This window comes from Ursus maritimus, unplaced genomic scaffold (assembly GCF_017311325.1).
Source record: "Ursus maritimus isolate PB19 unplaced genomic scaffold, ASM1731132v1 scaffold_19, whole genome shotgun sequence".
Lineage (NCBI taxonomy): Eukaryota > Metazoa > Chordata > Mammalia > Carnivora > Ursidae > Ursus > Ursus maritimus.
The window spans coordinates 48,922,715-48,944,942 of NW_024424341.1; the positions used below are offsets into that span (position 1 = coordinate 48,922,715).

At 50.1% G+C, this 22,228-nt stretch overlaps 1 protein-coding gene and 1 pseudogene across 2 annotated transcripts; both read right to left on the reverse strand.

The window, feature by feature from the left end:
* Positions 1–1,356: 1,356 nt before the first annotated feature.
* LOC103657295 (sialic acid-binding Ig-like lectin 8) lies at positions 1,357–12,877 on the reverse strand. 2 transcript variants are annotated; one of them, XM_008684720.2, is made up of 7 exons: positions 12,070–12,877; positions 11,588–11,866; positions 11,312–11,359; positions 9,973–10,230; positions 9,210–9,306; positions 8,785–8,881; positions 1,357–2,405 (listed from the first exon to the last, which is right to left on the reverse strand). In XM_008684720.2, the coding sequence occupies exons 1-7, from the start codon at positions 12,512–12,514 to the stop codon at positions 2,229–2,231; spliced, it is 1,401 nt and encodes a 466-aa protein (XP_008682942.1). In that variant the 5' UTR covers positions 12,515–12,877; the 3' UTR covers positions 1,357–2,228. The 2 variants fall into 2 exon arrangements, with proteins under 2 accessions (XP_008682942.1, XP_008682943.1); XM_008684721.2 differs by having other exon boundaries at positions 2,175–2,405; positions 8,798–8,881; positions 12,070–12,854.
* Positions 12,878–16,175: 3,298 nt separating this feature from the next.
* On the reverse strand, positions 16,176–22,166 carry LOC103657292 (annotated as a pseudogene).
* Positions 22,167–22,228: the final 62 nt, after the last annotated feature.

Here is a 22,228-nt window from a genome sequence, read left to right on the forward strand (position 1 = left end):
ACTCACGTTCTTACATGTGCCAACTATTCATTCTTTTATTTTGGTGAGTAGTATTCTGTTGTTTGGCTATAACACTTTGGTTATCCATTCACTCGTCGTTGGGCATTTGGGTTTTTGTTGTTGTTATTGTTGTTGTTGTTGTTGATGGGCATTTGAGTTGTTTCTACCTTTGGTTATTATGAATAATGCTGCTATAAATATTCATGTACAAATGTTTGTGTGGTCCGTTGCTTTCATCCTTCTCGAGTAAAAATTAGGGGTGGAATTTCTGGGTCATAGAGTGGGTATATTATGTTTAACTGTATACAAAACCGCCACATTGTTGTACAGAACACACAGTCGTACTATTTACATCCCACCAGAAATATACAAGGGTTCCAATTCCTCCATACCCTCTCCAACATTTAGTGCGCTCAGGCTTTTTGATTTTAGCCATTCTAACAGATGCGATAGGGCATCTCGTGACAAATTTTCATTTCCTCGATGTCCAGTGGTGTTGACCAACTTTCATGTACCTACTGGCCATTTGGATCTCTTCTTTTGTGAAATATATGATTGCGTATTTTCTCCCCATTTTAAAAATTAGGTTATTGTGTTATAAACTGGTAATAATTCTTTATATATTCTAAGTTCAAGTCCCTTTTCAGGGATATATATATTTATATATATTTCTTCCAGATTATGGCTTGCCTTTTCATTTTCTTAATTGTGTCTTTTGATGAACAGAGGTTTTTAATGAAAAACATATACATAATGCTTACTGTTGTGGATGTCCTGTGAGAAATCTTTGCATACCCATAGATATTCTCCTAAATTGTCTTCTAGAGCAATTCTGTCTGATAGAAAAACAGTGCACCCAAATATGTAATTTCAAAAATCTAGTAGCTATAATAAAAAAAAAAAAGTAAAAAGAAACCCGTGAAATTACTTTTAATAATAGTGTATTTAACCCAGTAGGTCTAAAATATTATCATTCCAGCAGGTAATCAGTATTAAAAATTATTAATGAGATTTTTATCTCTTTTTTTGCACGGTAAATATAGCACATATTTAAAAAAAGAATTACTTATCTATTTGAGAGAGAGAGCATGCAAGCAAGGGGAGGAGCAGAGGGAGAAGGACAAGCAGACCACCCCCCCCGAGCAAGCCAGACTCAGAGCTCTATCCCAGGACCCTGAGATCACAACCCCAGCCAAAACCAAGAGTCGGACACTCTAAATGCCTGAGCCACCCAGGCGCCCTAGTGTAACACGTCTTAAATGCCATGGCTACTGGCTACCGCACTGGGCAGCACAATTATAAAACCATTATAGTTTTCACTTTTAGGTTTATGATTCATCTCAGACTAATTTTTTGCACGTGACACGAGAAAGGGGTCAAGGTTCACCGCCATTTGTTAAAAAGTCCCTCCTTTGCCAATTGAATAGACTTGGACCTGTTCGATACATACATACACACCCTACTTATGGACGCTATTCTGTTTTATACCACAGTGCCTTGATTGCTCTAGCTTTATAGTAAAGTCTTATTTCTGCAACTGTGTTATTCTTTTACCAGACGGTTTTTGCTGTTCTAGGTCCTTCGCATTTCTACGTAACTTTTGGAACCAACTTGCCAATTTATGTGTGAATACATATGTATGTACTTACACGTTTGGGAACCTTTCTCATTGGTTTGGCTTGTCTCTATAGGGAGAGATCATGTCCCACTGCTTGACCCCCTTCTGAACCCAGAAGTCTACCTCTTGAGCTTGGCTTTCAAGAACAGAGGCAGAGGAAGGTCTGGTGGGAGGGCGTTCCAGGAGGAGGCATGTCAGCAGGCGAGAGTGAGGGCTGCTGCTGGAACCTTCCAGAATCAGAATTCTCAGGAAGACTTTTCTGCTCCAAGCGCAGGGTTCCAGCATGTGGTCAGCCTACACTTTGTGCCAGGAGCTCCGACAGGATTTTCCTACTGAATTCTCACCACGAACTTGCAGCTAGCGCTTCTCATCCCAGTTTCACAGAGCAGGAAACTGAGACACAGAAAGGTGGGGATTGGTCTGTCGTTTACTTAGTAAAGGGGCGGTGTGGCTTTGCACTTGAAACTCCCTGCTTCCAAAGTCTGCATTCTTTCCACTGTACTTATAGCTCTTCACCTGCAGGCCTTTTAATTCTACAGGAATCAGCCTCTTTTTCTTTGCCCCTCAGAGGCCAAGATCCCTCAAGCCAGGGCTGGGTCTCAGCAGGCTCTCACTGGTGAATCTTGATCTCCGAGTACTCGATACCAGTGGCCGCCTGTTCCTGCCGGCCCCAGGGCTCTGTCCCATGCAAGCTGAGGGATGCATAATGGAGCTCTTCTTCTTCCCCTGAGCAGAGGGTAGCTGCATCCGGGGGAAGGCTGCCTGCCCAGGATTCAATCAGGGGACCCTGAATGGAGGGAGAGAAAAGGGAGTCAGAGCAGAACGGTGGGGACAGGATAAGGCGGAGAGTAGGGGAGGGAGGTCCATGAATTCCTTCATCCGTTCATCCCACGTACATTTTTGTTGAATATCCTCCATTCACACTTTCCTCAAATATTTAATACATAGGACTTTATTTGGTGCTGGTGAATCTCATTGACTTCCCACAACAACCCCATAAGGAAGGTATTATTATTGCCCTCATCTTATTGCTATGAAAACGGAGGGTGAACCAAGGAAATAGCGTGTTCAAGGTTCCCAGTGAAACCAGGGTCCAGCCCAAGTTCTTCCTGACCCCAAAGCCTGGTGTCCTACTGAGGTCCTCTGTGCCTGAGGCCCTGAGCTGGACACTGCATATGCTGTAATGGGTACAGCAGACGTAGGCCCGACCTCTTGCAACTTACTCTTTTCTTCCCCTTGCAGCTTACTTCTTAACCGAGGGAGGAGGCAAGAAGTGAGTTAAACAAATAAATATCTAATTGTGAATTATTATAGAATGGACAGGAACAGGGTAAGGGAGAGAGAACTACAAAGCCTTGATTCGGGTACGGCACCTGTCTTTAGGAAGCTTGCATTTCGGTGGAAGGACAGTCAGTCAAAGAAATTACATCCCTGTGATATAGGCAGAAAAACAGCCCCTCAAAGATGCCCACGCCCTAACCCCCTGGGAGCTATGAATATGTTACCTTATATGGCAAAAGGGACTTTGGGGATGGAATTAAGGATATTGAGATGGGGAGACTGCCCTGGATTATTTGGATGTGGTCAATGTAATCACAAGGGTCTTTCTCTTCACAAGTGAAAGGAGGCAGAGAGGGATTTGAAGATGCTTCTGGCCTTGAAGACAGAGACCAGGGCCATCCAGCCACATCCAGAAGCTGGAAAAGGCAAGAAAACACATTCTCCCCCTGGAGCCTCCAGAAGGGACTCAGCCCTACCTGCCAACACCGTGACTTTAACCCAGTGAAACCCATTTTGGTCTTGGGACCTCTGGAACTGTAAGATGATACATTTACACTGTTGGAAGCCACTAAATGTGATTCATTACCACAGAGCGGCAGGTGCTCCGGGGGGGGGGGCAGGGAGGGGCATCCGTCTCTGCTGTCCCCTCAAGAAGAGAACACTTTAACAAAACAGTTCATGGTTTTGGTCCTCCTGTTCTCTCTTGATTATTCTAAGTAAGACACACACACACACAACCACTTCCCGACACTGTTGTTACCGAGACCTCTGCTCAGTGAAATCTAAACGGTCCCTTTTCAGTCCCCACCGCTCTGGACTTTGCAACAGCAGGTGGCCCCGTTGAATGTCTTCCCTAAATAGAAGCTTTTCTTTTCTTAACCACAAGGTATTCTTCAACTGCCCCGGCAGCCACTTTACTGGGTGCTCCCCATTTCCCTGACCCCAAAGTATGAGAGGGGCCCCGGACACTTCCCTTCTTCAACTTCGCTTCGTGACCTCATCCACTCTATTGGCTTCCTGTCATCTACAGGCTAATGGCTCCCAAAGCTTTACCACCAGTCCATTCCCTCGCTTGAACTGTGGACTTTGATCCTATGGTGTAGTTAGAATCCCCGTTCCCTTGTCCAACACACGCACCAAGCAGATTCAAACTGAACTTCTCCTTTTCTCCCCCAAATCTCTTCCTCCTACAATCTTCTCAAGCACAATGATTGAAGCCTCCATTCTTCCAGCTGCTCAGCGCAAACACCTAGGAGTCTTCCTGGACCCCTTTCTGCCACTCATATCCCCACCCTCAATCCGTTAGCAATTCCCATTAGTTTTAGCTTCAGACCTCATCTGGAATGCACTCATGCACCACCCTCCGCACGCCATCTTGGTTCTGGTCACCATCATCTCCCGCCTGGAATGTTCCTCCAGCCTCCTCTCTAACGTCCCTGCTACACACAGTCTTTTCTGACACACAGCAGGCAGCGGGATCTGTGAAAATGAGAGCTGGCTCATGTCCTTCTTCTGCTCAGACATCCCCGGATGCCCACAGTGGACTCCATGCGCAGACAGGATTTACACATACCCTGACTTCTCCAAACTCATTTCCTGCCTGTTGGCACTTGCCTCCCTCTGTCTGATTACACAGACTTCCTGCTGGTCCTCCGCTTACTGGTCTATGTCCTGTTTCTGAGCATTTGTACCTCTTATTTCTTCTGCCCAGAGTGTTCTTTGGTCATAATAGATTGCAAGCTCTTGAGTTTCCTTCATGCTTTTGCTTAATCATCACTAACAAAAACCACAAACCAACCAATGCCATGGCACAGAACGTTTGCAAATCATAGATCTGAACGGATGTTAATATCCAGAATATATAAAGAACTTCTACAACTCAACGACAAAAAAGCAAATAACCCAGTTTTTTAAATGGGCAAAAAACCTTGAATTAGACATTTCTCCAAAGAAGATATACAAATGGCTAACAAGCCTACGCGAGACACCATTGCTGATCAGTAGAGAAATGCAAATCAAAACTACAGCACAATATCATCTCGCAGCCGTGAGGATGCCCACTAGAAAAAGCGAAGAAAGAAAGGGGGTGCCTGGGGGGGGTCAGTCAATTTAGCAACTGCCTTCAGCTCCGGTCATGATCTCAGGGTCCTGGGATCGAGCCCCGAGTTGGGCTCTACACTCAGCAAGGAGTCTGCTTCTCCCTCTGCCCCTCCCCCAACTCGTGCTCGCTCTCTCTCTCTCTCTCTCTCTCTAATAAATAGAATCTTTTTTAAAAAGGCAAAAAATAAAACATAGCAAGCGTTGGTGAGGATGTGGAAAAAATGAGCCCTTGTGCACTGTTGGTGGGAAAATAAACTGGTGCGGCCCCTGGGGAAGACAGTACGGTGGTTTCTCGAAAAAATTAAAATGACAACTCCCATGATCCAGCAATTCCACTTATGAGTATTTATCCAAAAAAATTGAAAGCAGGATCTCAAAAAGATATTTACACACCCATGTTCGTTGCAGCATTATTTGCAATAGCTCGAGGTAGAAGTAACCCTAATATCCATCAGCAGACGCCTGGATAACGAAAATGGGCTGTATTCATGCAACAGGATATTATTCAGTCTTTTTATTTAAGATTGTATATATTTATTGGACAGAGAAAGAGAGACAGGCAGCGAGAGAGGGAACACAAGCAGGGGGAGTGGGAGAGGAAGAAGCAGGCTCATAGTGGAGGAGCCGGATGTGGGGCTCGATCCCATAATGCTGGGATCATGCCCTGAGCCGAAGGCAGACGCTTAACAACTGCGCCACCCAGGCGCCCCTGTTACTCAGTCTTTAGAAAGAAGGCCATCCCGCGGCACCTGTGTAGCTCTGTCAGTTGAGTGTCTGACTCTTGATTTTGGCTCAAGTCATCATCTCAAGGTTGTGGGGTTGAACCCCACTTTGGGCTCCGGGCTCAGTGGGGAGTCTGCTTAAGATTCTCTCTCTCTCTCCCTCTCCCTCTGTCCCTCCCCCCCACCTTGCACACTCGCTCACTAGCTCTCAAAAATAAAAAATCAATAAATCTTTAGAAAGAAGGACATCCTGTCACAGGCTACGACATGGATAAACTTAGAGGACATTATGCTAAGCGAAATAAGCCAGTCACAAAAAGACAAACACTGCAGGGTTCCACTTATGTGAGATATCTGAAGTCATCGAACCCACACCAACAGAAAACAGGGGCTGGAGTAGCAGGGGAAGTGGGTTGTTGTTGTTCAATGCGTACCCATAGAATTTGTTTTGCAAGATGAAAATGTTCTGGAAATCGGTTGCACAATTGTACATTTAAAGATGGCTAGGTGGTAAATTTACCACAATAAATAAAGAACGACAACAACGACAAAAAACATACGCCATCTCCCCAGTATTCCCAGTCTCTGTACCCCGCATTTTTCCCCAAAGTACATGTCTATACTTCACATTGTACTCACTTGTTTGGTTGGTTGTCTGATTGTTGGCTGTACCCCTCTGTCTAGACTAAAACTTATTGAGCCCAAGATCAACTTTTTTTCTTTTTTTTTAAAGATTTTATTTTTTTTTTAAAGATTTTATTTATTTATTCAACAGAGATAGAGACAGCCAGTGAGAGAGGGAACACAAGCAGGGGGAGTGGGAGAGGAAGAAGCAGGCTCATAGCGGAGGAGCCTGATGTGGGGCTCGATCCCATAACGCCGGGATCACGCCCTGAGCCAAAGGCAGACGCTTAACCGCTGTGCCACCCAGGCGCCCCAAGATTTTATTTATTTGAAAGAGACATAGAGAGAGTCAGAGAGCACAACTGGGGGGAATGCAGAGGGAAAGGAAGAAGCAGGGAGCCCAATGTGGGGCTCGATCCCAGGACCCTGGAATCATGACCTGAGCCGAAGGCAGCTGCTTAACTGTCTGAGTCACGCATGCACCCCCGGGATTTTTTTCATAGATGAATCTGTGGCAGCTGAAATGCCTGTCACTTGGCATTCCACACTCTGAATATAAATGGATGATAAGTGTGACATTTACATTGGAGCGTGAAGGCTGAACAGGAACGAAGAAGTGGAAATGGGAGGGAAAAGCATTTGAGGAGAAAGGAACAGCCCATGCAAAGACCCAGAGGCACAAACAGCCTTTTCAGAGAAGTGATGGAATAGAAAGTAAGAGTGATTTTCTGAACCATTTGAAGCTTGAGACCGAAGAAAACATGTGGGCCCCTAAAAAATGTTTTTGTATATTTTTAACGGTTATTTTTTCACAACATTAAAATAATTGAAAAAAAAATTGAAATATTATTGCAAACTTAGAGTATGTGTAATAAAACATTACTTTCAGTTTAAAGATTTTATTTATACCCAAACCAGAATTTTTGATAATTTTGCATTTCTGGTTTTGCTGATAGCAAACGTAGAGAAGACATTTTAAAAATCAACTTCTCTGCTTCTCTCGTTTTCATATGAGAATGCTGCCGTGTTTGACAATTTCTCTAGACTCAGTTATGGTAATAAATAATTTTTAAAACAATTTTTAACTAACTAATAATTTTAAATAATTTTTAACTAACTTTAGTCTACTGATCATGTCATTCTTTAGATTTTTTGTATTTTTCTCATCATGGATTTTTTGCCTCCATTTTGATGTTTAAAAATAGCGTATTAAGGGGCACCTGGGTGGTGCAGTCGTTAAGTGTTTGCCTTCAGCTCAGGGCGTGATCCCAGCGTTATGGGATCGAGCCCCACATCAGGCTCCTCCGCTGGGGGCCTGCTTTTTCCTCTCCCACTCCCCCTACTTGTGTTCCCTCTCTTGCTGGCTGTCTCTATCTCTGTTAAATAAATTAATAAAATCTTTTGAACACGACCTCAAGTTTTGCATCTGGGGCAAGTTCCTCCCTCACTTCACCCCAATCCTAGTCCTTCCAGAAAGGTAGAGGCTTGAGAAGTCGGAATATGCAGGGCTGCAGGGTGAGGAGTTTGGACTTGATTCTCTGGCAGAGGGGTCCACAAACTATACCCCATGGATCAAATACGGCCCACTGCTTGTATCTGTAAATAAAGTTTTATTGGCACACATTTGTGCTCATTCATTTACATATGGTCTACGGCTGCTTTTACGCGACAACAGCAGAGTTGAGTGCTTACAGTTGACTGTAATGCCTGCAAAGCCAAAAATATCTAGCTGGCCCTAGAGTAGAAAAAGTTGCCAGCAGGGGGCGCCTGGGTGGCACAGCCGTTAAGCGTCTGCCTTTGGCTCAGGGCGTGATCCCGGGCGTTCTGGGATCGAGCCCCACATCAGGCTCCTCCGCTCGGAGCCTGCTTCTTCCTCTCCCACTCCCCCTGCCTATGTTCCCTCTCTCGCTGGTTGTCTCTCTCTGTCAAATAAATAAATAAAATCTTAAAAAAAAAAAAAAAAGAAAAAGTTGCCAGCCTCTGGTCTAGACGATGGACGCAAGCAGTTCCAATACAGAGGAACAGGGTCGTGATGGTTTTTAGATGACTGCTTGGTGTGGGACAAGGGAGGTGAGAGGCAGGGAGATGAAGGGGTCCAGGGAAAAGATTCTGCAGCCTTGGCAATGATGGGGGTCAAGGGGGGGGGCTGATGCTAGCTGTCCTTCAGAGGACAAATAGACAAGACAGGGTGAATTTGGGGCTGTAGGAGAAGAAAGAGAACAGAGAGAAGGTGACTTCTCCACGGAAGGAGTCATCTCTGGCCTGAGAGAAAGAGGAGGGAGTGGTTGTGCTGTCACCAAGATGGGGAATCCTCAGGGAGGAGGAGGAGGAGATAAGGAAAGCAACTTTGGCCATGCTGAGCAGAGTGATCCTGGGGGCCATCCTGGGTGGAGGTGTCCAGGAAAGATGCTCAGATGGCAAGACGCCCAGGTCACTCACCTGAGAGACTGACCTTGTGACAGCGTTTGCACCTTCCATGCCCGTATTCCTGATGCCCACTGATGGCCGTGGGGCGTTCTTCCTGCAGGACCTCACGCTGAGAGAAGAGACCAGAGAGCCTTTCAGTCTGGCCAGCTCACAGTGCCATAGACAGACTGACTCCTTCCTCTGTTCTCTCTTAAGGGGCTGGAAGAGTAATGGGGGTAGGAGAGTGGTGGTCCCATTTTGGAGACCCCAGTGTGGAGAAAGCAGGCCTCCCCATCCTGGAGAGTGGGGCCAGAGTTCTGTGACAGACTCACCCAGGTGCCATCGATCTCCTTCCTGCCCTTGCTTCAGGGTCTCGACCCATCCAGGTCCCTCCATTCTGTGCCCGCCTGCCCTCTCCACCCCCGGGCTATCCCTCCATCCCCATGCTCAATGCTCACGTGATGACGATGACGCAGAGAAACAGGAAGAGCAGAGCCGTAACACCTGCTCCCCCAGCTGCGCCCAGCATCCTCTCTGAGAAAGGCCATGCTTTTCCTGCAGACAGATTGGATTACTGGTGATTCCTCTCCAAGCACTCGGTACCTTCTCCCACTCCCCGTAGGACCCCAGATTCCTGTTTTCCAGCCCCTCTGCCAGACTCCAAACAGGGGCACCTGGGTCTTGGGGAGGGTATGAGGGCCGGGTGGGGGAGGCATACAGGGGGTGGATTGCAGCCTGTCTTTATTTAAAATGCGTATATTTTGTTCATGGTAATATTTATTTTGCGTTCATTTATATTTTAAAAAACACTGCACTGCAGTATTACTTCACCTTACTGAGGTTTTTTTGGCTTCTCCTTAAATTTTGTGCTCACGGTGAGCGCCTCACTTGCCTCACCCTCCTCCCTGCCCCACAAATCAAGGATCTGTATCTGCATCCCCAGACTCACCTGTGCAGGCCCCAGCCCCTCTCCTTCAAGACCCACGTCCTTCCCCTGGCTTCCCCCCAGCCTTCACCCCACCCTACATCCCTGGTCTGGCAAGAAGAGGACAGTGGGGAAAAAAAGAGGACAGTGATACTATAAGTGGCAGGAGAAAACTTGGCCTCACAGAGGAATGCAGACCAGAGCTGAGCTCCCCTGTAAGGCTCAGGGGCTGCTGGGGTCCTGGGGGTGGTGCTGTTGTTCTCCTCCAATCCCCCCCCCCCACCAGGTGCACTCACTCTGCAGGGAGAGCCTCAGGGAGACATGCTGGGAGCCCACCAGGTTCTGAGCTTGGCAGGTGAACTCTCCTTCATCTTTCTCCTGTACTCGAGGCAGCTCCAGCACCCCAGGGTTCCAGGGGTTTGAGGAGCACAGGGTCAGGCTCCCCCGGGTCCAGCTCAGCCTGGCAGGGGGGTTGCTGTTGACCTCACAGACCAGACGCAGGAACTGGTCCTTCAGGACTGAAAGAGATGAGCCGTTCTCCAGGGCTGTGGGTGCTGGAGAAAAAGAGACAGACGGTCAGAGAGACAAAAAGATGGAGAGAAAGCAGAAGGACTTGAGGGGCGCCTGGGTGGCACAGCGGTTAAGCGTCTGCCTTCGGCTCAGGGCGTGATCCTGGCATTCTGGGATCGAGCCCCACATCAGGCTCCACCGCTGGCAGCCTGCTTCTTCCTCTCCCACTCCCCCTGCTTGTGTTCCCTCTCTCGCTGGCTGTCTCTCTCTCTGTCAAATAAATAAATAATAAAAATCTTAAAAAAAAAAAAAAAGAAGAAGGACTTGAAAACAGACTGGATGAGGGGACAGAGAAACAGAAGTAGGTTGAAGTGCAGGAAAAGGCATTGTTGATGGGAGTGCACACTTGTCCACCCTCCATTCAGGACAACTGGCCACATACCTCAACTTGGAAAGAACATAAAAGCTACATTTTGCTTTTAGGAACTTTTCCCACAGATATAACACACAGTTGTGAAAGGAGACACAAGATTACTCATTGCAGCATTTCGGCTAATAGAAGAGAACGAATGCCATCATTTCCCAATAGGAGAAGACACACACGGAATCAGAATCCAACCAGGGGAAGGAATGCTGCACAGTCTTGGAGAAGATCGAGGACAGTCGGTACTGCTGCTATCAGAGGTCCCCTCAGATCCTCTAGGCAAGCACACCAAGGCTCAGAGCAGCCTATGGACACGGGTCACCTCCCAGGAGGGGACTGAGCATCTGAGGACAGACTCTGCTGTGCCTTTGAATGCTTGTCCACGGGAATGTATTACCTGTTCAGAAGTACTTAAATAAGCAGTGGGTAGGAGAATAAAAGACAGGAAGGAGGAGTCATAGGAGATGCACGGTGAGGGACAGATGTGCTGGGTGTATGTTGCCATGTTCTCCTCTTCTCCTGATAAAGGGGCCGGCGGGGAGGGTGGGGGGCGGTGTGCAGAAGCGGGGGGAGGGGGGCCGATGGGGACCGCTGCTTACAGAGCCATGGAGGCTGGAGAGGGGGATGACCCCTTCGTTCACCCACGGGGGGACCCGCCCCTGCCCTTGCTCCCCACACCCCAGGAGGAAGTTCCATTCTACCTGTGCCGTTTCCTTGGGAGACGGTTACTGTCAAATTCTGTGGAGAGTCTGGGACAGAAAGACATGGAGGATTCATGTCAATGGGGAGGGTTGATGGACATTGGCCCTCTGTCCCCAGAAGCTCCATAAATGGGGAAAGGATGGAGACAGGTGTCCACCTGACCCTCTCCCAGCCTGGATTTTGGGACCAGCAACCCAATGTCCCAGGCCCTGACCCTCCACCCACCACCCTCAGGACCCCATCAGGGACACAGGGGTTCCTGGCCTGGCTCTCACAGGACACATTGAGGTAGACGGTCCTCATCATGGTCACTCTGGCCCCAGGCAAGGTCACCTGACAGGTGAGGGGCATGCCATGGTCCTGGGGTCGTGGGGTGAGGGTGAGCACCGAGGAGAGATGGGTCTTGGAGTCCAGGGAGGTGAGGGCAGCTGACGTCCAGGAGAAGATGGGGGGCGTGCCCCGCTCACAGGCCCAGGGCACAGAGCAGGTCAGGTTCCTGGGGAGGCCACACTCCAGAGTCTCTGGGATGAGGATGTCAGGTGTGTGGGTCAAGGCTGTGAGGAGATGAGGAGACACGGGGATCAGAAGGAAGGTCCAAGGGGAGGCCCTGAGAGAAGCCTCAGGGTTTGGTCCAGCTCCTGCTTCTGAGTCCTGACATGGGTTACCCCCAACCCCTCCCAGGGGGGATGTCCCATCCCAGCCCTGCCCTGGGACCCCCGTCCTTCCCCTGTGGCCTCTCCTGGAGTCTGCTCCTTACCTGTCACTTGAACGGAGAGCTGGCTCAGTAGGTAATTGTGTTTCACAGAAGACCCTCTCTCCACCCTAAAGAAGTATGTCCCCGAGTCCTTTCTCTGTGCGTCTCTAATATCCAGGGAGCAGTTGTTGTCCCGGGGGTCCCCGAGGAGACGGAATCGGCCCTGGGTCTCCTCCTGCACTTTTCGACCTGGGTTGTTTGTGGCCACGGGAGCATCGTAAACTGCACTGGTCCCTTCCCGGAACCAGTAGCCGAAAGCAGAGGTAAAGTCAGACCCACGGTCCTCGGGGAGTGAGAAGCTGCAGGGCGCGAGCGCGCACAGGCCCTCCTGCACCTCCAGCGAGCCCTGCATTTGCAGCCTGTAACCCCCCTTGACCCAGCTCTGGGGTGCCCTCTGGCCGTCAGCCCCCTCCCTCCTCCAGAGCAGGGCCAATAGCAGCAGGAGCATGTCCAGGCTTGGCAATGCCAGGGTCCCCAGAATGTCTGTTTGTCAGGGTTGTTCTCTCAGGAACTAAAAGTTGCAAGATTCAGAGGAAGGCCCAACAGGAAGATGCAGGTGATGTCAGAACAGTGACACCCCACGGAGGAGGAACTTGACACCCAGACACTGTCAGGGCCAGGACAGCCATTGGGAATCAGCCATCCGCCACCACACGTCCACTCCTGGGGGCCCTGGGCCTAGAGGCCAGAGAGGGTGAGAGTCCTCAGGGAGCCAAATTCACGCCTTGTGCAGGGCTCAAGCCCCATCTCCCAATACCGCCCCCCTCTGGGGTTGTTCTCTGCAAAGTGAAAACGGGACCCTTCTGGCCAGACCCTCTGATTCACAGACTGTACATGTCTGTGGAAGTCAGTCCTGCCAGGGGCAGGACACAGGGATGCAAGAGATGGGGGAGGCCGGGGGTGGAGGTGTGAGGAGGCCGACTGTCCTCCCTCCCTTGGCACCCACGCAGTGGGCATCCCCTCCCTGCTCACGAGATCACACGCTAGCCCCGGCCACTGCCCCGAGAGTCACTGTCCAGTGGGGAGACAGTAAGTGTTCAATGCCTGGAGCTCCCTGTGACAGGGGACCACAGGCAGAGTGAGGGGCTGCCGTCCCCCCAGGTTGGAGGTTGGGTCACAGGAAGCTTGGGCAGAGGGGACACTCAGGCAGTGGAGGCGAAGACTCCACTCCGAGGGTGTCAAGGGGAGCCTGACTCAAAGGAGGAAAGGGAACCTGAGGCTGTGATTGTAAGCGAGGTTGGGATGGGGAGAAGTACAGAAGAGAAGGGGCAGATTTCGAAAGGGATAGAAACTTCCCCTTTCCCCCTTCGTTATGGCTGTCTGGCACCAGGCCGATTTCTTCACCGCTGCTGTCTCACAGGGCCACGCTCCTCCTCTTCATTGCTGCAGAGCACACAGGTTCTGCTCGCAGGAGTCGGGTGTGCCGGGGACATGGAGCGAGGAGTGCCAGCTACGTGTCATCCACCGTCGAGATGGTGAGGAGTTCATGAGCGAAGAGATGTGCACCTGAATTCACAGAAGGGGAATTTTAACTGTGTGGCTGGGGGCTGGAAGAAGGTTCTGGGAACCCTGGTAGGTGGTACCCCCTCCCACGGATGTTGGGTCTCTTGACACATTTTGGGGGGGGGCATAAGATACATACACAGAAGGGTGCCCACAAAAACAACTCAGTGATTCATCACAAGGTAGAAATCGAGCATTGCAGGCACCTTGGACCTCCCCCTTGGTCCCCATCCCTATCGCACACCCCACTCCCCCGAAAGGAGCCCCAAGAGTCGATTTAATGCTAATTGTTCCCTTGCTTTTCTTTATAGTTTAATCACCCAAGCATGCTGCCTTTAATACTATGACCTTGCTCGTGTTTTTAAGACTTTGTATGCATAGGAAAAATTAAATTGTTTTCTTCCATTTCACTTCATGAATCTACCCATCCCATATGACCCCTTCCCAGAACCATTACCCATAACTAGGGGTACAGTCAGCGCTGGGTCACTGAGAAGGGAAGGCGCAGGATTTGAGTATGCATACGCACTCCCACACCATCAACAATTCCTGCATTTGCAGCCGTGTGTCCCCCTGCAGCCTCATCTCCCCACCCTGGCCCCCTGGCCTGGACAACCCATTCTCTCCCAGCATGGTCAACTGGAGCATCTCTGGGGTCAGAAGGGCTGGGCCATGACCAGTCTGTTTCCGTGGTCCCCAGTTTGCAAAGAAAAGCAGAAGAATGAGAAGGAGAGACACAGGAAAGTCACAGAGAATCTAGCTGTATGCAAAAGAGAAACTTACAACCCACAGGCCATCAGAGCTGGGAGGCCTTCTCGCCCCACTTCTCCAACTTTCAGAAGACACTGCTTTCTGAATTGCCCAAATCATACGTGTGCCCCGTCTTATGCACCACTGTCCACACAGGGACCCCCCTCATCAATCTTTGTCAACCCAGGATTCATTGAGCTGGGAGATGGGTAGCTTATGTTAATCTGACAGGGAAGAATTATCAACTCTTCCCATGAGGTGAGAGAGGAAATTTCATTCATTCATTCATTCAACAATCATCTACATTGTGTCTTCAGGTTTCTAGTAAGGGGGCGAGTATGAAAGATCTAGCCCTTGTCTTTGAGGGGGGCGGCATCTAGTCGAGAGACAGATTATTGGACAATTCCAATGTCATAGGGGAGATAACTGGGAGGGGAGAGGCACAGGCTGGGGATGCGTGGGGCTCTTGCTCTTCTGGACTGCAAAGTGAGTTCTGCAAGGCGAATTCTCAGGGACAAGTAGACATGGTAGGGAGTTCAGGCAATCTCAAGGGATGTGAATTCCACAGGTGATCTTGGTACCCTGAGAATTTCTGGACTCTCAGGTATTGTGTTCTCAATCCCACTCAGTCTTCCACTGTGCTAGAAATCTTCCTCCAGCACAAGTTTTGTGCTGTGTTTGCCATCAACATCACGCTGCCCCAGCGGAAGTGGGGCCACCACCCATAGGGGGCGCTTTCTCAGCGCAGGACTTACCAGGTTCCCGGGGATCCCTCTGAAAGCTCGATGGTGCTGTCCGTGGTGCTGATTCAGAGGGCAGTGCTGACGTGGGGCATGTCCACAGCTCTGGGCAGGGGGGGGGGGGGGGCCGACCCCACAGAACAGGGATCCTAGGTCTGGAGTCGGGACAGCCAGCATGTCCGATGTGCCAGGGAGGGCTCAGGTCTACCTGGGAGGGGAAACTCAGGGGAAGGGGAGACCTGAGTCTCTCCTCCTTATCCTTCTACCCACCCTCAGAAATGTCCAACGGATAATGCCAGGCTGTTGTCACCGGTCCAAGCACAGGGAAAATGAAGGTTCTGTGTTGCCCTTTTACATATCTGGTTCCATTTCATTTTCTGAACATCCCTGACAGAGAGAGGTAATCCCCCCAGAGGAGGCAGCCAACACTCAAGACAGATGAGTGGCTGTAGGAACCAGCCTCCAAGGACAATCCCCCAACAACCCCACCCCTCCTTTATACAAATGTGGAGCTCCTCTCATTACGAGATAAAGTGTATTATTATCTCCTCCTCTCGAATCAAGGTTGGTCCCATGACTGCTTTGACCAACAGAATGTGGAGGACAAGGTGTTCCAGACTCATACATTAAGAAGGCCTGGTAGTTTCCACTCCTGCCTTGCAGATATCTGGGCATCCGTGTAAGCAATCCGGGGACCCTGCTGGAGAGAGAGGCTACATAGAGGAACCCGGAGGGTCGGACACCCAGCCCCAGATCCCAGCCACCATCTCAACCTCAACATGGCCACCTGAAAGCGCCAAAAGCAAGCTAGGAGTGCAACTGCCCAGCTGGAGTCTGCCCAATTTATAGCACCAGCATCGTGAAATAGGATAGAAGTTCAGGCTACCAGGTCATAGGGTAGTTTGACATGCAGCAACAGATAACCGAATCAGTAGCCCGCACAATTCAGAGCTAATAGGGAAAAGGTAACGGGAGGTTTACTGGCCTGATGAATTTTTCTACATACTGCATTTCAAGGATGGCTCTTAAATGGTGGTCTGAGGCCTTCATTTGGTCTGAAGACTACATTTCCAAGAAATCCCCTCCCTGCTTGCTTCCAGGTTGTTGTTGTTGTTGTTGTTTCTAGTTAGACAATGGTTTTATTGCTTGAGTACATAGTCAAATGTATGCAATCAGAGGAGAGGCTGTGAATGACTCGTATTTCCAATTGGTGGGCAGCGGGGGAGGGGGAGGGAAGGACTCGTTTGGTCTCATAATATTGAGCCAACCAGTGAATAGGGCTCTCGATCAGAATAAGTCCGAATTTCGCATCCTCATGCTTTCTGTTCCTCTCAAGATGCTTTTGAACAGCAACAGCTTTCGTAATCAAATGGTAGAGATCCTCGGGAAGATTAGGAGCAAGTCCTTTGGACTTAAGAATTGTCAAGATTTTATTGCCTGTCACAAAACGTACTTGGGCAACACCATGGGCGTCACTCAGTATCACGCCGACTTGTGAGGGAGTCAGGCCCTCCTTGGCCAATTTGTAGATCTGCTCCTTTCGCGTCATCAGACGTCAACTTCAGCCAGGTGGGGACGCTGTGGTGGGAGCGAGGCAGGGCCCACTGGGACGGGCCCTGCCTGGGAGCCTGCATGCGACCCATGATGGCGGTGGTCAGGCAGCGAAAAAGAGAGCGACGGTAGTTGCTTCCAGGTGAAAGCTGGCCACAAGAGAAGGGAGAAGCGGGAGCAGCGACCACGAGGCTCCGAGGTCAGTGGAGAGGTAGGTGTTACTGCAGCTCTCACAGCCTGTGGCTGCTCCGGGGGCTCACGTTGTCAGTGTGACATAACAGTGCTCAACTGCTGAGAGGCAGACAGCGTGTTGGGGAAACCTGGCTGAATTGCTGGGGGCAAGGACCATGGAGGCCCGGTACCTGGATGGGTGATGCAGGTGGGCACAGGTGGCCCAGAGAGAGGTTTACAGTGACACACAAATGATCCAGGAAAACAGTGTCCCTAGCATTTCTCACCTACTAAGACATTGTCCCAGGATATTTTTGACCTGACCACTAGGGCCATTTGCCTATTCACAGGACCCCATCTTCTCTGAGCAAAGGATAGGATATGGCCCACCACCTCAGTACTCAGAATGACCAATGCCCGGCTGTGTGTGTGTGTCTGTCTGTCTGTCTGTATGTATGTATATGCTGAACATTGGTTTCCTAGGCCAGTGTGATGATCAATTTTATGTGTCAACTTGAATGGGCACAGGATGCCCGGATTAAACATTATTTCTGGGTGTGTCTGTGAGGGTATTTCCACATGAGATCAGCATTTGAATCAGTGGACTCAGTAGACTACCCTCTCCGAAGCCAGTAGGCATCATCCGACCTACTGGAGGCCTGCAAAGAACAAAAAGCAGAAGAAGAGCTTACTCATTCCCTTCCGGCCTGCCTGTGAGCTGCGACATCGGTCTTCTCCTGCTCTTGGACTGGGATTTGCAGCATCAGCTCCCCTGCTTCTCAGGCCTTGGGACTCAGACTGGAATTACATCCCCAGGCTTTCCTGGGTCCCCAGCTTTCAGGTGGCAGATTGTGGGACCTCTCAGCCTCCATAATTGTGTTAGTCCTTCATAGTAAATCTCTGTTTGGTTCTGTTTCTCTGGAGAACCCTGCCTAATACAGTCAAAAGGGGGACACACAGACTAAGCCCCATCTCATGGGCCATATTTCCTACTTTCTCATTATTTTCATGAGAAAGAGAAGCCATGGAAGGGTCTAAAGCTAGAGAGTCAGGGAGTGAAATGGTCGGATTTGCGTTTTCAGGTGTTCTCTCCTGCTGCCCTGGGGCGGTTGGGGTGGAGGGGCAGCTGGAGTGGAGCTGACAGTTTGGGGCCACTGATTATCTGGTACTGCTGTTGATAAGGATTCCTGTCACATAACACAGCACGGCCGTCATTCACAGTTGTAACCTCTGAGAATGTTGGGCTTTCTGTTCCCACAGTGGGTGATACATAAATGCTTGTGGAATGCAGAGCATTAAAAGTACAAATTTAGGGGGGAAGGTAACAAATCTGGTATAAAATAGGAACCAAATTTTGAGTTAAAAACTGTATAGTATTGGGGCGCCTGGGTGGCACAGTGGTTAAGCGTCTGCCTTCGGCTCAGGGCGTGATCCCGGTGTTATGGGATCGAGCCCCACATCAGGCTCCTCTGCTATAAGCCTGCTTCTTCCTCTCCCACTCCCCCTGCTTGTGTTCCCTCTCTCGCTGGCTGTCTCTGTCTCTGTCAAATAAATAAATAAAATCTTAAAAAAAAAAAACTGTATAGTGTTAACAAGGGAACTCTTGAGTGGTGGGAAGACAAGGCCCCAAAGGCTAGTCCCTCCAACAGAGGACTGAGACTGGGACAGGAGGGAACAGGGATGGGACAGGAGGTGCGTAGATGGGGAGTGGGGCAGATAGACACAAAGGAACAGTCACAGGGCGTGTGGGCCAAGTGTTTCCAGGAGGAAGCTGGCCATGACGTCGCTTACCTGTCCCCCTGGGCTCCAGGTCCACACCTCAGTCCCGTGTTGAGGAGGAGGGAGGCTCGGTCAGGACTCTCAGCCTCGCTCCCTGGAGGCCTCCGCACCTGCGGAACCAACACGGGTCTCCGATCAGAGAGCCGCCGCCGCTCCAGTTCTAACTCCAGGCAGGGTGGGACCGCTCAGCCCCCCCGGAACTCAGACCCGTCACCAGCCTTCCCTGCAGAGGGACAGGCCCGCTCACCGGCTGTAGTAGACCCAGCCGAGGCCATAGGTGAGGAGGAAGCCAGCCCCCATGAGGGCCCCTCGGATCAGGGTGAGGATTAGAGGCCAGGAGCCCTCCTGCTTCTCAGTCACACAGTTGCAGGCAGAGGGGCTTCCTGCGGAAGGGGGCACAGGGGAGGAAGTTCTGTCCCCAGAGCCCAGTCCCTTCCACACCCCAAACCCCGGACTAGGCAGTCCACCCCCAGAACCTGTGTACAACTCACTCTGCACAGAGAGGCTGAAGGAAACGTGCTGGGAGCCCAGCGGGTGCTGAGCCTGGCAGGTGAATTCCCCTTCATCTTCCACCCCTGCATGGGGCAGCTCCAGGACCCCTGAGGGCTGGGACGGCCTCAGGGCTTTTCCCTCCCAGGACCAGCTCAGCAAGGGAGGAAGTTACTATCGGCCACACAGACCAGGATCCATTGGGGAGAAGACAGGGATGGTGGAGCTGAGAGGTCTGTCTCTCCTTCCTCCCACTCAGACGCAGAGGATGCCTAACTGTGTGACCTATGCTCATAGATACACAAATCCAGGAGTCTAGAGTGGCTGAAAGACCCTGGAGGGAAAGAGGCTGAGCTGAGACTGGAAGGAGGAGGAGCACTGGTCATATTAACATGTGGAGGAAGGCTCCGCCGTTGGAAGAGTGACAAGCAAAGGCACTGAGCCTTGTAGATGAAAGGAACGGCAAATATCTCTGGAGCCTGCTAGGGAGGGCAGGGAAGTTTCTGCACCTGATGTGCTGAGCAACTTAACCCGAGATGTAGGGGAGCCACTCAAGGGCTCTGAGCAGGGAAGGGGTAGGGTGGGCTCTTTCTGGGCCTGCGCTATGTGGGACACAGACTTGAGCGAAGCTACTGGAGACCAGGAGGCTGGGGACAAGGAAGGAGCAATGGTCAAGGCCATACGGGTGAAGGGGAGGGGATGGAACAGAGAGGATGAGGAAAGGAGCAATTTGGGACATTTTCAGGAGATGAAGCTTACAGGACTCACCGACTCGGGGTTGGGGAGCAGGGATGGGGGGGGAGGGAAGAAAAGAAGGCACGTGGAGTAAGTCAAGGAGTCCTGACCCAAGTAACTGGGGGGATGGAGATCCATGTCCCCAATTTCTGCACTTCAAAGTCATATTCTGGACCCTGCACCAAAGCCCCTGGAGAGAGAGAGACTCAGGCTCCACCCTCACTCCCTGCCCTAGACTCCTCTGGCTCCTGGTCCACTCACCTTTCCACAGCATGGACTATAGCGGCCCTACCAGCAGCAGAGACATCTCTCGAACCATAAATGCCAGGCACTGTCCTGGGACAGTCTGGTCACCAAGGTCTCTTGGTATAGCAAGAATGATTAAAAAAAAAAAAAACCCAAAAAACCCAAAAATGAACCACAAGAAGAAGCCAGTGGGTATGAAAAGGATCGTAATTGTATGTGTTAGTGCAACTTCAGACCCGCAGTTGCCAGAGATGGAGAGCTTGTCGGAGACCAGCCAGTATCACTTCCCTACTCTGCAGGACTTAATGAAGCCTGGAGAAAGCAAAAGACTTCCAAAAGTCATCCTGGCTGACGTGTCTTTCATATTGGACAGATTCATGAAAAATTGGTATTACTTCTGCCTTGCACATTCAGAACCTGCCAGTGAACCCCTCCCCCCCGCCCCGGAAAAAGATGTTTCCTACTGAATCAATTCCTTTATGGATACATGGCTATTTGAGGTTTTCATTTCTTCCTGAGACCGTTTCAGTAAATTATATTTTTCTTATAATTTTTATATGTCTGCATTTAAAGTCTTATCATTTATTTGAGTGAAATATCCCCTTACATAGTTACTTTAAAAAAAAAGATTTATTTATTTTTAGAGAGAGGGTGAGACTCTTTCAAGAAGACTCCCTGCTGACCATGGAGGCCAACATGGGGCTCGATCCCAGGGACCCATGAGATCGTGACCTGAGCTGAAATCAAGAGTCCTAGGCGTAACCCACGGAGCCACCCAGGTGCCCCTCCCCTTATGCTGTTCTAAAGCAAAAGATATTGAAGCAGAACATACATAGAGGAAACAGTTCAGATTATAAAGATAAGCTTGATAAATTTTCATATGATGATGACATTCCTGGCGCAACCACCTAAATCAAGAAGCCTCACGGCACCCAGTCCTAGTTACTCCCCCTCCCCCCAGAAAAGTAACCACTATAGTGGCTTCTACCATCACTGATCAGTTTCCTCTGTTTTTGACTTTTATGTCGTTGGGATCTTCCAGTGTCTGGCTTCTTGTGCTTAACATTTTATTGTGAGAGTCACCCACACACATAACAGCAATTCAGTTATTCTTGCTGCTGAAAGAATTTCTTTGTGTGCCTATGCCATACATTACACAAACCTCCTACATTAGAGGAACATTTGGGTTATTTCAGGTCTGGAACTATGAGGAGGAGCGCTGCTACAAACATGTCTTTGATATGAATATGTATTTTTGTTGGGTATATTTTTTAGAGCGTAATTTCTCAGTAATAGTCTAGAGGATCAGGGTCTCCAGGCCCCTGGGTTACTGGAACTCTGAGTCTCCATGACCCTGGCCCTAGGGACTACTGAATTTCTGGGGTCCAGGAGGTCTCGGAAGTCAGGGTCTCTGGGGTCTCCTGGTCCAGCCAAGTCCTTTCTTACCTGCTCTCCGCGCTCCAGCTCCACCTCCTCGTGAAACGAAGTGTGTACTATCCGGTTCACTGGCTGGAACCTCAAACTCACCCACTATCCAGAGTCAGGAGCCATGTCCAGAGAACTCCCCCCCCCATTCCCCCCCCGCCCCAACACACCACCACCACCACCAAAGCACTAACAGCTGAAGCACGCACAGACCTCGGCTCACACACACTGCTCCGTCTCCCCATTCGACATCCTCATGCGCTACGTCCTTCTTTCATACTGGCGAGCAACCACTGCTCTCCCACCTTCAAGTCCTTCCTGCCACTCCACTCTACAATAGCTTTTAAAGCCTATAATAATAAATAAAAATAAAGCCTATAATAAGGAGCACAGCGTGGCTCAGGCGGTTAAACATCTGACTTTGGCTCATGATCCCAGGTTCGTGGGATCGAATCCCGCTCTGACTCCTTGCTCAGCGGGGAGCGTTCTTCTCCCTCTCCCTCTGCCTGCCACGGCCCCTGCTCGTGCTCTCTCTGACAAATAAAATCTTTAAAAAAAATAATAAAGCCTATAATAATCCCGCAAAAGCAGATAATCCGAATACAGCTGCTTCGCCTTTTAAGTGTACTGCACGGTGACGGCGACAGCGCACTGCCACGGGGAGGGGGGGGAGCAAAAAAAATCCAAAAATAATCTCGCGGCTCTGCCTCTTTCCCAAGCCGGTGCGCAGGCGCATAAAGGAAACCGGGCAGTACTCGTTAGCAAGCGACAGA

Coding starts and splice junctions, on each gene's coding strand:
- LOC103657295 (XM_008684720.2), bottom strand. CDS start 12,514: ATGCTCCTGCTGCTATTGGCCCTGCTCTGGAGGAGGGAGGGGGCTGAC. Junction 8,882..9,209: donor CTCTGCGTCATCGTCATCAC/GTGAGCATTGAG, acceptor CTCTTCTCTCAG/CGTGAGGTCCTGCAGGAAGA. Junction 2,406..8,784: donor TCACAAGGTCAGTCTCTCAG/GTGAGTGACCTG, acceptor CCCTCCATTCAG/GGTCCCCTGATTGAATCCTG.